Below are 15,597 nucleotides of genomic sequence, written 5' to 3'. Positions count from 1 at the left end.
GATGGCCAACCTGGGTTTTCCCCTGCAAATTTCCCTATTCCCTTTTCCCACATCTTGGTGCTCATGGGTTTTTTTTCCTAGTTTCCTGGCTGGCTCACCAGTTGTGTGATCATACCCCAGCACACTCTAAGTCAGGGGTGGGTGATTGTTCTGTGAGGCAGAAGAAATGACCTAGAGATAGCCAGTGAGACATAGGCTTATTGGGGAAATATACGATAGGGAGTCCAGAAGTGACAGACTGGACACAAAGCATCTTGTTGCAGGGATATACATGCAGCAAGCTTTTATACTGTAGCAACTAGCCTAGCAACTATCTGTAGCCCTTCCCCTCCCTGCATGGCCAGTGTTCCAAGGAGCTCAAGGCCTGTCATCCAGACATTCTTTGTTACAAAGGAGATGTTCCTGGTAAGCCACTCCCTGAGACCCTGACCTTGAACCCTGAATAATATGTTCTTCTGCATATTCTGCTTGATGGGAACACAGAGGGAGGATGAGATCTCCACATTCACAAGATAGTGATTAACAGGGGCATTCAGAGTGTGCTTGTACAAACAAGTCTTCCATCACTTACCATACATATGGCAAGAATGGGTGCTGGGCTGCTTTGACTTTGTAGTCAAAGGAAGTAACATTTGAGTCGTTGCAGCTGTGCAGAAATCTCTGCAGTGTATTGATGCCCCAGATGCCTGGCCATGGGAACAGTCTTGGTGCATGAAGGCACCAAGGATAAGGAGTTTGGATTTCTTCCAAAGGTAGCAGAGATTAAGAACAGAGGTGTGAGATGATCTGAGTTAGAAAGATTTCTCTGGAAGCCATGTGGAGAATAGACAAGAGATGTGCAAAAGTAGAAGCAGAAATCTACATTTGTAGACTCGGTCAGTTTGAGAGGATATATTTTGGAAACAGATGCTGGCAGAAAGATGGGATATGAAGAAAAGGGAGGAGTCAAGGATAATGATTCCAAGGTTTTTGGCCTAAACAATTGGGTACTGATGGTGGAAAGGCAAATTTTGGAGAAGAAATTTAAGATCTCTTTGGACATTTTGAACATGAAATGGCAAGTACACAGCCAGTGGCTAGTTGAGTGGGCATTTAGATGAGTGGATATCATGGTGAGAGATTAGGTGTGGGGCATTGTTTTGGAAGTCATCAGTTTATAAATTAAATTTAAAATCACAGAACGTATGAAATTACACGGTGCAGAGAAGAAGAGAGCTGATAACACTCAAAAGTCAGGTACAGGAACAGAATGGGAGGAGAATCCAAAGGAGACAGAAAAAATGACCAAGAAGTTAAGAGGAAAATCGGGAGACCGAAGACAGGAAGCCTCTGAGAAGATGACAGTGTAAGGAAAAAAGGAGTCATCGAATGTTCCTGAGAAGTGGAATTAAGATAACACAGAGAATGCTAATAACTTTTAGAGCCTATGCATTTTCAGGGAGCAAATGGTGGAGGAGTGATAAGAAGGTGAGAAAATAGAGGTAGAATATATAGACAGTCTAAGTGGAGAATTTCTGTCATGGGTAAAGCAAAATGTGGATAATAGCTGGAGGGGAGGATATATGGTCAAGAGAGGTGTCCCCCTCCCCCACACAATAGGTGAAGCTGATGTGTTTATATTTATATATATATATAAATGTTTTTATGTTTATTTTTGAGAGAGAGAGACAAAGCATAAGTGGGGGAGGAGCAGAGAGAAAGGGAGACACAGAATCTGAAGCAGGCTCCAGGCTCTGAGCTGTCAGCACAGAGCGCGATGCGGGGCTCAAATCCATGAGCTGCAAGATCGTGACCAGAGCCAAAGTCAGAGGCTTAACTGACTGAGCCACCCAGGCGCCACAGATGTGTTTATATATTAAAGGAAGTGGTTCAGGAGAGAGGTAGAAATGGATGGTGATGTTGGAGATGGAGGTAAGCCTGAAGGAATGCAGGGTCTACTGTAGGAGAAGGAAAGATCCAGGGAAGAGGTTGGGGCAAGGATTCTTTGGTTTTTACAGGAAATAAGGCAGAGCTGTTATGTAATAGAAGACCAGGTATTTTTAGGCCTATCACTTGTGATTCTTATCCTTTCTTATGAAGAATTGGTGTGATTCAGTCTATTAAAAAAATATATATATATATTAATGATGTGTATTCAAGGTTTGATGTCTCCTGGAGTTAAGTGATACTCTGTTGGAATGTTTCAAGTAAGGGTTTGAGAGGACCTGTAAAGTTAAGGTGGTGGAGTAAGAAGAACAAGGAAAAGAATATCCAAGAGAGTTGTTTTCAAGTGAAAAATCAAGAGTATGTGGTGTTTATTGGATTTAGCAGCAGGAAAGATGGCTGTAGGCTAATACCAGTATTGCACAAACTGCGGACCACTAGCCCATTGACCAAAATGGAAGTGCTGTTGAACTAATCAGTTTTATGGCCAATTTTTTATTTGCCAGTTTCTTCGTAAGTAGGAATAGTCATTTTCTCTTTTGCATTTCTGTATTTTTTGGAAATTTTACTTGGGGTTAATATAATAGGATGTTTCCTGAAGATGCTGTTCTTATGGTAATTTTGGATGTTTAAACATTTATTCATATTTTCCATAATTTCTGTAATTTTTTCCTTAAGAATGAAGCAGCCAAAATAAATCTTTAAGTTATAAAGCCTTCCATTATTCGTTAGTCATGAAAATACTGAGTTAATAAAAACCTACTTTTGTCTGAAATTACATGCTGTTAAATAACATCAGCATGAATGACATTATCATTTTTTAAATTAAGAGGCTCTCCTTTCTGATTTTTAGGTTATTTCTCATTTTCTGCTTACTTCAGAGAACATTAATTTGTCCACATGTCATTTACAAAGTGTAAAACACATACAATTTTGTTCCCTATACAATAAACATGACAAAATTGACATATAACAAACTTTTTTCTAGCATCTCTTTACCAGATTTTATTTTATTTTGTTCACCTAGGTACCAAAAATATGTGTCTTGAGGCTAATAAATGATTGTGACAGTTCATATACAGTAATCTTAACTTTTTAGACTACATGTCTCTTTTATGTTTTTAAACTATTAGTATGTTTTCTCATGAGGTATGTCGAACTCATGTCTATTTTTTTTTTTTTTTTTTACAGGTTAATGTGCGAAACTGTGAGATATGAAAGACACGAAGCGAATGAAGTTTTATACTAGTAGGTGTTTCCTTTCTCTTTGTATAGTGGATACTGCAGCAACTAAATAATTTCCTTAAAGTATCATAGAAGTATTAGTAACGGCTAAGTCATCGTTACCTTAATTTTGCATTAACTCATTTTTTTGTAGTTTAGAAACGTAAAACATTGCAACTACTACCTGTCATAAAGGAAAAGCTTACAGTCCTTTGCTAAGTTCACATCTATACCCATATATCTCTCACTTGTGGTTCAGAGATGTTATTTCATATTATGGAGTATTTTGACATTTTTATCTTTATGAAATAAGAAACAGTATAGTATTTCAAACAGAACAAAATACATATTCCTGCATCCACACCAAATGAGATGTAACGATAGCATAAATGTCATATATTAGTTTATAATTCTTTCAGAAATAGGAAAATAGCCTGCCCACATCCCTTTGGGCATAGTTTGTCCTAGAAATAATACTGATATTTCTTTCAAGATGTATAACATTACCATGAAAAAATGACAATTTTTTTTAAAGAATGTAACAAGCATATAGTAGATAAATATTATTGTATTAAGGATATATAAACTGGATTGCTGGGCATATTATTTTATGTTTGCCATGACTCACTGTTGTTCTGTTGACTTTGTTTTTCAAAACACTTATTAAATACATAATTACTGCTTTCCATACGTATTATAGGGAATATTTATTGAAATAAAATCCAGCTTCTCCCCTTAAGGAGGGTAAAATTATAGTATCTTGAAGGGGGCAGAAATAGAATAAAAGGAAAACAACAACAACAACAAAAAGTAACCAACCAAAATAACTGAGAATACAGATAGGTACTGAGGGATGGAGAAGTACAGGGGAAGCCTTGAGGTAAATGGGGAGAATCACAGAGATGCGGCCCTCTAAACTAGGTCTCAAAAGTATCTGGTGGTCTAGAGAGATTTTCCTGGCAGAAGGAGCAGCGTAAGTGTGGGGATACAGAGAGGGAAGGGGCCTGGTCTGATGTTTTGAATATTAAGGCAAGTTTAGGGCAATTGACATGCGGTGTGCTTCAAGATGACAAATCAAGAGTCAGGCTGCAACCATGTTTGCTTGTGAATGTGTTGTTAAAAATACCGGTCGTGATTCTTTAGGCCATTGGAAATGAGTTTTTCCTCCTCCTAAATCACATTGTGTGATGGAGATTTATAAATGCTCACAGTATTGGAGACAGTAGTATGATGGACCCTATGTACGCATCATCCAACATTGTTACTGCTGGCCAGTTATGTTCCATCTCTTATTCCTGCTTCCACCTTCTACTGGATTATTTTAAGTAAATCCAGACATTTCAATTCATCCATATTTTTTATTTTGTTATGTATCTTTATTTTAAAATATAAAGACTTAAAAAAAATCTTAACCAACAATATTATCATCAAACCTTAAGAAATAATTCTTTAATATCTTGAAAATATTCAAAATCTCTTTTGTCTCAAAAAATCTTTTTTTACAGTTTGTTTATTGGTTGATACTTTTCTTAAGTCTCTCTCTCTTTTTTAATGTTTTTATTTATTTTTGAGAGAGAGAGAGAGTGAGTGAGCGAGCGGGAGAGGGGCAGAGAGAGAGGGAAACACAGAATCCGAAGCAGGCTCCAGTCTCTGAGCTCCAGTCCAATGTGGGGCTCGAACTCACGAACCACAAGATCATGCATGACCTGGCCGCAAGTCAGATGCTTAACCAACTGAGCCACCCAGGTGCCCCACTCTTTAGTCTCTTTTAATCTGTAGCTAGGTTGCCAGTTTTCAAGCAGCAAAATGATGTGACCAAATGCGTCCCCATTCTTCCTCTCAAAGATGATACTTGAAAATACAAAGGTGGATTTGATTGAGTGGCTGGGCAGGGAGATTAGTGAGAAGACAGTTGAAGTAATATGAGGGGGTGATGCTTGAATTGAGGTCAACTGAAAGAATGGGGCAGTCAGAGATGGAGTTTAGAAAGAAGAGGCAGGTGGAGCTGACCTAGGATGTAAGGTTATAATTTAGGAAACTCTGACATCTAGGGGCTGTTTAACAGGCAATTGTAAATATCCAGTCTAGAGCTTAAAAGAATGTACATCAAATGTAGAAGAATAGTAACCAGGATATATTTGCTAATGAGAAAACTTAACAAGAGGCAAAGCCCTTACCGTATTTATTCTTGAAGAATTCAAGATATAAATATCTTAGAATATTTGCTTCTTTTAGGAGCAATTAGAAGCTATCAGTGGAATGGGTGTACAGATATCAGGGTTGGAAACCTCTGATGAATAGTATTAACATTCATTGAAGAAGTTCTAGTGGCAGTAAGTGACAAACTTTCTATTAATTTGTCCTCCGTTAAAACATGGTTTTGGTAGTAATGATGATGAGGTAATAGCAAACATTTAAACAAGTACTTCCTGTGTCCCACATGCTCTAATAAGTGCTTCATATGCATTATTATACTTATTCCTTATAGCTGACTTGTGGGGTAGCTGTTATCATCAACCCAGTTTTACACATGAAGGGATTGAGGCTTTCAGAGGCTAAGGAACTTGCTAAGGTCTCATTGCTGAAAGTGTGATATGGATTTGAGCCTGGACATTGTGATTCTGCCATGTTAGCTGTTATGCCAATCACCAACTTTTTTCCGGCCTTTTTCATGCCATCATAAGAAATGGCACCATAAAACAAGGATATTTCTTGTGTGCAAGTTAGTACAAGCACATCATCTCTCCCTGCTGCTGGCTTCCCCAGGGGTGATGATGAAACCCACCTTCAGTTCTACCTACATTATTCTGAGTCCCTAATAATTTTTACATACAGTTCATTTAAACTGAAGTTTACAGTGTCTTTAAATATATCTGAGTTTTTTTTTAAGGCAGTTTAGACAGTAAATGTGAGCTATGCTTGTTGATAATGCAAAGCCATGTGTTAGATAACCCTAAATTGATTGCATTAGGCTAGAGTTTGTATATAAAGTTGATTGTAGCAATTGCTTATTTTTGACTAGTTAGAATTAGGTGACAGTGTTAGTGAGCAGCGAAAGTCTATAGATACTCAGGAGATCATGATTTCGTAAGACCAGAAATTCACAGAGACTTATTGTAGATCACTTAATCAGATTCCTAGTAATTGGCCAATCTTGTGATGAAGGGTAATTGCAGCATTTTCTTCTATAACCCTTGAAGAGACATGTTCCTGCTCTTACCAATTTGTGTAAATGCAGCTTTGAAAATTAAAGAACACTTGTATTTGTGGTGTATATAAATCTGTGATAATTTAATAATACTGTCCCTCTTTTTGGGACCTGTTATTATTAACTCATGAGGGACATGACTTGTCTGTTCTTGGTCTCCCTTGGGCTTCAAGAATAGTCTAGTCAGACTATCAAAGACTTCTAGAGTATGGTTTTATGATCAAGAGATGAGTATTTTTTTTTCCTTATTATGTTTGTGTACTGGCAACTTCTAAGTCTATGGCTTTAATGCGTTCACCAGGTAAATGTAATAGTCTTTTGATCCAACTCTGTACCTCATTTTTCTTATCTATGAAATGGAAACAGTAATATTAGTACCTACCCTTTAGTGTTGGTGTTAGGATAATATCAGTACTATGTGTAAAATATGTAGAGCATTGCATACATAATAAGTGTATAAAAATGCTATCATTGTCACCAGTGTTTTGATAATTTACATTTTGGTCTCCCAATTTTTTAGCTGCTTTAAACTTCTGTTTGAAGGAATTATGGTAGTGATGTCTAACTCCCATGGTGTTCCTGTTTTAGCATAAACCAACAGGATGACAAAAATGCCACTTTAAGATGTATCAAGATTAGGGGGAGATTTGTGGTTCTGATAAAATTGAATTTGTAAAAATTTAGAATTTGACCACTTAGAATTCAATATTTGTACTAGAAAGATAGATAAAAGTAGTTGAACTTAGTACAGTGGATGAGACTATCAAGTAATTTCTGCCTTCCTTTCACATGTTATCTACTATGTGCTAGCTATTTTGCTTGCTTAGGAGTACCAAGTTGGATGATGTAAATTCCTAACCTGAGGAACTTTAGGGATATTTTTGCCTGAAGAATTTAAGAAATGAGATAAGCAATATGTCCTTTCAGCTTCAGTTTTTCTTTAGGGGCCAGCCATCCTCACGATTTCAGTTTAATTTATAGTTACATTTGAAGCGCTAAAAACCTTTGGATCAGAAACTCAACCATTATAGTTTTTTAGAAGTGGACACATGCACCCCCACACCCATGTGACAAATATGTGTAACGGTATTTCTGTGCTAACTTTCCACATATATGTCTGTCTGAATGCTTTGGTTTCCAAAAGAGTTTGTGTAGCATTTTGTTAGGGGGTTTACCTTTCTTTATTGCAGGAGAGGAAATTGTTCCTCCATTGAAAACAAAACAAAACAAAACAAAACAAAACAAAAAGCATTGAGGCTTATCCAGTCTTTTTAAAGCATTTTTTATTGAAATCTGTAAATGTGCAATTTAAAACTTCAAGCCTCAGCTGCAGCCCTCATTGCTTGTAGCAGCCTTTTCATTTATTGACTTGGTTTCCTGTTTTCACAGCAGCTATCCTGAATTGTCACTTCTCTGCAAGGCCGCCAGCCCACTGCTGTCCCCTTCATGCCTTCCCACTCCTCCTCTAGAGACTTTGCTTCAGGCTTTACTTTCTGTTCTCAAATACCCCGTTTATGTGTGGCCACATGTGCCTCCTGACTCACCCATCCCTCCAGGGCTGCAGGGAGAGGTGTCTGGTTTCCTGAACAGTGTGGTTATTCCTGTTCCCACCTGTGCTTGCGGCCTCTCCTCCTGCCCTCTTTCCTGCAGACTCTAAGTGTGTCTTCCATCTTTAAGAAAGTTCTCCTTTGGAGATGTGGCGGGGGGTGGGGGTGGGGGTGGGGTGGGGTGTGTGCTCAGTTGGTTAAGTATCCAACTCTTGATTTCAGCTCAGGTCATGATGCCATGGTGTGTGGGATTCAGCTCCGCATTGGGCTCTGTGCTGACAGTGCAGAGCCTGCTTGGGATTCTCTCTGTCCCTCTCTTGCCCCCCACCCCCACTCCCATGCTCGCTCTCTCTCTCTCTCTCTCAAAATAAACAAATAAACATTAAAAAAAAAACTGGTAAGCAAAAATACATTGTTTAAAAAAAAGTTCTCCTTTGACTCTTTGGCCCATATCCAATTCTTGTACTGCTTTTTCCGTCCAGATGTGGCCAGGCTTTTATTTTATTATATTATTATTTTTATTTACATTACTCATCTGCTACCTACATTGCTTTAGCTCCTTAAAAAAAAAAAAAAAAAAGAAACAAAATACTTAAAATCGCCTTTCTTTCTCAGCAAGATATAATCATAATTTTTAAGTATCCTCCTTGTCCATGTGTCCATAATTTCTCTTACTTGTATGTGTGTATGGAGAAAATTTTGAAACCTAAGATTTTCATTTACATGAAGAAATTATATTTTTAAAGAATTAGTCTTTGCATAGGACTGTAGAACAAGGATGTTTAGCCACCAAGCTTGGCATGTTATGAGGTATACATGTGCTGTAGGTAAATATGAAAATTCAAATACACGCTTGCACGTACACATCTACCCACGCGTAGATGTACTTGAGAAGATTGTTTTATGTACACATGGTAATACTGTAAGGCTTCATAGCAATAATATTTTCATATTTACTATCGGTCTTTAAATTACAATGTTTTATATTTGTGGTGAATGGAAGAGTAAATAAGAGCATTTTAGAAATTATTTAATTTGTAAACTCTGTCAGGGCAGGCCCTGTGTGTGTGTTTCAGGTTTACATTTGCTATGCCTAGTACAGAAGTTTTCACTAGTCTGTTCGCTCTTATTTTTTGAATTCATTTTAAAGGAAGATACTCCGTTTTCAAAGGAAGATGAGCCAATAAAGACCTTCACTGTGGTCTAATTTTGTAATAAAAGAGCTGACAGCACTAGGTGTTAGATTCTTTGTATCAATTTTTTTGCAAAACTACTTAGTGAATAAAACCCTCTGAACTCTCAAATTTAGCGATTTAAAGAAATATATAGTCAATAAATAAGGCTTAATTATTTCATATACATTCTGTTAAGTACGAGTTAGTGGTAGTTTTCCAGAGTCAATTTTTTTCAGATTTGGCTGCTCTTCTAAATTTGATAAATTGTTTCTTGAGCCCTTGAATATATCCCTCTACCCTCAGTATAGCTGAATGACTGATTGATGTATTGTAATAAATATGTAATCTGCACTGACATTTTTTCTTTCAGTCAAAAAAAGAAGTGTTTTGAATAACTTAATGGCTCCCAAGACATCACTCCTTCATTTCATTTTTTAAATGAGTTTTATAAGTTTAAGAATGTCTCCATTAATGAGGCTACAGAATTTTCAGCTTTACTAGTTCTTCAGTAGTTTTATGTTGTTCATTCTGCTGGTTAAGTGAAACATGATTTTTTAGAAAATACAGGTCTACTATATTCCCAATATTTTCAAAATACTAATTTTCCCCCCAAATGAAGCTGAAATAGCCTTAGTATTTTCATCAGTTTTCAGAGTTCTTACTGATGATGGTTTCCTTTTTCATGGTTCCAAGCCCCTGTAATTGAGTTGCTAATGAATGGAGAATAAAGATTTTCTGAAGAACTTCATGTGAGAATCGTGCTTTTTTTCCCCTAGAGTTTTTATTTATAAAAGTGAAGTAATGTCCTTATAATTTAGAACTTTTAGGAAATAAAACAAAAAGTTCCCCTCTACTTTTTAAGTGTGTTTTTTTCATAGGTATGGTAATTTATATATAACTAAATATTATTAAGTATATAATTTTATTATAAAATATTTCTTCTCTATGGGTTAAAAATATAAATGCTAAAACCTTTAACTCTTGGTAGAGCTCTTTCTAAAATAGGTTTTATATTTTATGCCTGAGTAAAAATGGTGTGGGCTTACCTTTCTTTTGACCTGATATTCTTAGGGTCACTTACAATGCTGTGTTGCCTTAATTAATCTTGTGAGTGTACTTTGTGCCATTGGCCATACAAAAATAAATAACACAAACAATACATATTTGGTCTTTGAACTTATAGCTAGCTTACTGCCCCATCAGAGGAGAAAAAACGAAAAAAAAAAAAAACCAACAAAACCACTAATGATTAAACTTTTTGATAAACCCAGTAACAAAAGTGAGGTAATGCATTTGTGAAAAAGATTAAAATTATTGTGTATCAGAAAAGCCATCTGCATATTGGAAGGCCGCCATTGTTAGAACTTCTTTTTTAAGCCATGGAACACTTTGTTCATAGGAAATCCTATTTAGCTCAATAGCAGTAGCTATTATGGTTAGAAGAAGGTTGAACAGTGTGTAGTCCCAAGAGGCTCACAAAGTGCATATTCAAAACCTCTGATGTGAGCGAACTGCTGGATCCTGTAAAAGGATAGAGGATAATTTGCTGTAAATAAGTAAAGTTATTTTCTTGTTGGTTTTTGGCACAATTGCATATTTGAGAGTCAAATCTGAGCCCATCAGAAGAGTATAATGAGAAGTATAGGTGAGCAGAAATAAGGACCTGCACTTAAGCAGAGGGCTTTGATTAAGAGGCCTGGGGCTTGGGGGGTTGGGAGGCACTGAAAGAACCTGATGATAGGCTGTGGAGAAGGAGAATAGGAAGATTTTCTGTTTTCTGGTTTTATCCTCTTGTTGGATGCTAGTGCCCAGATAGTGGATGCAGAAAAAGAAACAGGTGTTTTCCTAGTTTTGGTCACTGTGGCTGGCCCTGTGGGATTCCTGGCTAGCTGTCTCCGGTTAGTTATTGGCGTTTTTGTTCGTCTTCATTTTATTTCCCTTTCTGGTGTTTTACCCCAGATGTGGAGCCGGTAACCCACATACAAGTGATAAGAATCCTGTCTCTATTTCTCTCAGATGCCAGCAGCTTTGTTGTTTGAATATGGCATAACATCCTCTCTAAAATAGCCACAAAATGGGTATATGATGTGTGGGGTCTTGGTGGTCCATAACTTCTCTATGATTGCTGTGTACCCACCTCTTCCCCTACTGGTCTTCCTAACCACTGTTTGCACACACGTCACTGGTGCTGGCCTCACCCTTTCTTATTCACCATGACTTCCGTGTTCTTGCTTCTCTGTGTTCTAATGCCCTTGTTAGCGTTGCCCCAGAGAAAACACTATAGAGGTGCCTCTTCGCATCCCTGGGTCACTTCTGACTTGTGCCAATGCCATGTTGCACTTGATCTGCTAAAGTGGGAGGGATTCCTTCTTGGAGCTCCAGTGCCCTCCTCATGCCATATTTTGTCAGGGTCATCTTGCAAAGCGCTAATTTCTGGTTCAAAATTGTTTGGATTTTGCAAAGGTACCGTTCTTACCATTTTTTCAGTTTCTGTTTGTGGCCACCACCCCTCGCCACCTTAGATATTTATTTTGAGTTCAATATTACTCTAAGTATCCTTTGCCCACACCTGCCTCCCCCACTCTTGCCACTCTTCTTTTGTTACAAACCTTTCTCTCTCCTCACTTTGCCTTTATTTCCTATATTACCATAAGCTGCCATAAGCAGCCCTTTTGGGTTGATTGGGCTCCACAAAACTCGATTAAGTTTTCACATTGTATTAATAACTGAATAAAGTAGCCTTTTCATGTTACTTTTTTGCTCTCTAATAGCCATCTTTGCTGAGCTAAATAGTTTTCTTTGGGTGGTGATCAATGATTCTTTCAACTCCCTTGTCAACTTCAACTTGATCACTTGTATTAGCTTCCTGCTTTGTAAATAAGGAATGTGAACACCACACGCAGCTCTTTCATGTGGAGACATCGCCACCGTGTGGACTGACAGGATATTGCTGAGGAAGTTCTTTTAGCCTAGTTTCATTTTTCTGATGACTGGTAAATTGACATTCACATCTTTGACTTTCACTTTACTATATCTGAGTTGGTGTGTATTATTAATTCATTAAGAAAATAGCTGAGTGCCAATTAAGCATTGTGTAGTATATATATATATATATTGGGGTGCTGGTGAGTTAGAGGAGTTTAAAAGCTAATGGGGGATGACTCCTAAAATAAATATTATGACTGGCAACTGCTTAATGTGAGCATGTACAAAATGCTCTGGGAACTCTGGAGGAGAGCGACTCAATTTATTTGGAAGCCACTAAAACACTTCTCAGAGGAAGTGGTAGTTAGCCTGGAATTCAAAGGATGAGTAATAAGTTTACTAGATAAAAGGTACTGTTTAGAAGCTGGAACAGCAGGTTTGTCCAAAGGCCCTGAGGCTTTGGTGGGGAAAAAGTCAGCATGGGTGAACAGGTGAAGTTTGCAGTATAGGATATTTGGGGTTATGAGCAGAGGATAAAGTTGTGCATTGGCCTTTTTAGAAATGGTCATAAGAGAGGAAAAGAGATGAAGAGAGCTAGTATTTTTTATGTACCTATTATGCAAGAACCTGCATATATACTGTTTTGTTAAATCCAAGTAACGTTGTGAAAAAGGTATTGGTAGCCCCATTTTACAGTTGAGGAACTAGAATCTTAGAATTTAAGTTCACCAGGATCACATGGCTGGTAGGAAAGAATATATGTTCCCAAACCTTTGTCCTTTGCATAGCCACATACTGCTTCCTTCACGTGCTTTGTCAAGGGGATTGGACTTTCTCCTGTTAGGGAACCATGGGTTATAAGCAGAAACATGATCTGATTTACCTGAGCAAATGATAACTAAAATGGTGTCCAGTTTCTACCTGGTACAGCACATAGTTCCGTCTAAAAGATTCAGTGTAGTTGGAGGAAGACACCTAAATACCTCAGGACTAAGAATTCAAAGAGAAAAATATAAAATAGGATGAAATTAGATGGGATAAATATTTTGGAATTTGGAAAACAGTGACTGAGAAGATGTTATTACAGAAATAGGGTTTGAGCCATTGCTTTAAGGTACAGTGTGATTGAGAAGATGGAGAAGGGCAAATATCTTGGACAGACTGGAAGAGGTGGGAAGGGACAGGCAGGAAAGGAGCCTCCCGGAAGTAATGGGTTTGTGTTGAGGAGCAGAAGGAAATAAGGTGGGGAGAGAAGGACAGCAGATTACACACTTGCCTCTTCCCTGTTATTCCAAGTCTACACTTGCCATTTTGGTTTAGTCTTGTCTTAAAGGACATCATTCATTTTTGATTACTTCAGAGTCCTTTTAATTATACTGGGAGTGAATCAATCATGGTCCGTTTAAATTTTTGTTTTGTTTGGGTTTGTTCATTTTTTTCTCGTTGATGAAATAAAAAACAGGAGGCTTTTAGAGTACCTTGTCACACACCTAGGCTTTGTGGCTTTCATTTTGTCAATTGCAGAATGGGCTGTATTGGCATCAAATTGGTTGTCCAGTATAGTTCTTAGTTTAGTCTAAAAAATTATAGGTCTTTTCTAAGTGTCCATTTTGGCTGATCAGAGAGACTTGTGAAGTACTACTTTGCTGTATGTTCCTTTTTAATCTTTAGGCCACTCTTTTCTATCCATCACTGGTGATGTTAAGTCTTAGGTTATTTAGAAATGTCATCAGGTTTATTCCAAGATTCAGCTTTTTCCATTAGCTCATAATTTCAACCCTTGGCATATGCATGCATGCATGCGTGTGTGTGTGTGTGTGTGTGTGTGTGTGTGTGTGTGTGTACAGAGAGAGAGAGAGAGAGAGAGAAAGAGAGAGCATGAGAGCGAGCATGTGCATGCAGGGGAGAGGCAGAGGGTGTGGGAGAAAGAGAATCTTAAGCAGACTCCATGCCCAGCATGGAACCTGATGTGGGGCTCAGTCTTATGACCATGAGTTCATGACCTGAGCTGAAATCAAGAGTCAGATGCTTAACCAACTGAGCCACCCAGGTACTCCAAAATTAATTAATTAATTAATTAATTAATTAATTTTAGAGGAAGAGCACACGAGAGCATTGTGAGCAAGGGAGAGGGACAGAGGGGGAGAGAGAGAATCCTGAGCAGACTCCATGCTCAGTGTGGAGCCCAATGCAGAGCTCCATCCCATGACCCTGGGATCATGACCTGGACCAAAATCAAGAGTGGGATGCTTAACTGACTGAGCCACCAGGTGCCCGCCCCCCCCCCCCCACACACACACACTTAGCTCATATTTTTAAAACACAAAACAATATTTGGGGAAAAAATTAAAACAACACTGCTGAATACAACACCTGCAACTTACTTGCATAGGTATTGATAGAGTTGTACTTTTTTTTTTTCTTGTAGTTTTTCTAAAGATTTTTCAAAGTTGACAAGCCTCATGCATAAGAATCTCCCGGGATCTTTGTTTAAAAGGCACTGTGATGGATCTCCCACCTAGTGATCACAGATTGTGGGATTGGGTGGAATAGGTAGAGCCTGGGAGCATGCATTCTTAACCCAAGTGATTCATAAGCATACCAAAGCTTGAGAACCATTAGACAAAGTGAAATCCCAGTATTAGATCCAGATAATTATTATTGTTATAGTCCATCTTTTGTTAGCTAGCTCCATGGAAAGCTGAGTTTACAAACCTCGCACTTATTTCATCCATAGTAATTTGTCTTCAAAATGGACAGATACAGAATAACTAGAAAGCCAATGAATGTTTGTTATATTCTCTATGTCAAAGTTAATTTACACCATGGTACATGATAAAAAGCTCTAGAATAATTATGTTTTTCAGTTAAAAATTTTTTCAAATTTTTATTTATTTTTGAGAGAGAGAGAGAGAGAGTAGGAGAGACACAGAATCTGAAGCAGGCTCCAGGCTCTGAGCTGTCAGCATAGAGCTCGATGTGGGGCTCGAACCTGTGAACCATGAGATCATGACTGAGCCAAAGTCGTATGCCCAACCAACTGAGCCACCCAGGTGCCCCAGCTCTAGAATAATTATTATTTGCATTTCATGAGCATTGTTCATTTAATCCTTGCAGTCACTTTAGTAAGCTGCCAAGGCCACATAGCTGGTAAGCAGTGACCTACCTTAATTTCCTATTTTTCTAGATTTCAGTTCTCTTTGGTGATAAAGGGAATATTGTAGGAGCACTTTTTACTTCACCTAAATTAGAATTTAGTAATAATGTTGTCACTTTATGTTAAGAAAGATGAGTAAGTTTTTTCCCCCAAACTAGGTAAATGATTGTAGATTGCAAAAGCCAGTGATTAAAATCTGGAGGGAAAAGGGTATGAATTATTTCTGAAGTATTGTGCTTTGTATTCTCATTTGAGAAATCATTTAACTTTTATGGTTTCATTGGAACTGAACTCTATTCAATAATATGTCTCTGTACATTTTCACAAGGCATTGCCATCAAGGACTAAGTGTTGTGAAATTGGTTAAGACTGGACTTGGGGGAAATGGTGGTCAACTGCTGCTTTGTTTGTAAGCAAATAACAAAATGAAAATGATTA

General features: G+C 37.8%; 1 protein-coding gene across 9 annotated transcripts in view; it reads left to right on the top strand.

The window, feature by feature from the left end:
• The window catches only part of RAPGEF2 (Rap guanine nucleotide exchange factor 2), a 249,805-nt gene that overhangs the window by 82,555 nt on the left and 151,653 nt on the right, over window positions 1-15,597 (top strand). For all 9 annotated transcript variants that reach the window (XM_058721011.1, XM_058721007.1, XM_058721006.1 and 6 more), the window contains exon 3: window positions 3,115-3,171. In XM_058721011.1, the coding sequence (XP_058576994.1) occupies window positions 3,115-3,171 (57 nt within the window). The remainder of the gene's footprint in view (window positions 1-3,114; window positions 3,172-15,597) is intronic.

This window comes from Neofelis nebulosa, chromosome 3, assembly GCF_028018385.1.
Source record: "Neofelis nebulosa isolate mNeoNeb1 chromosome 3, mNeoNeb1.pri, whole genome shotgun sequence".
NCBI classification, from domain to species: Eukaryota; Metazoa; Chordata; class Mammalia; order Carnivora; family Felidae; genus Neofelis; species Neofelis nebulosa.
The sequence above is the reverse complement of the archived record's forward strand: the minus strand, read 5'-3'. Positions and strand labels throughout refer to the sequence as shown.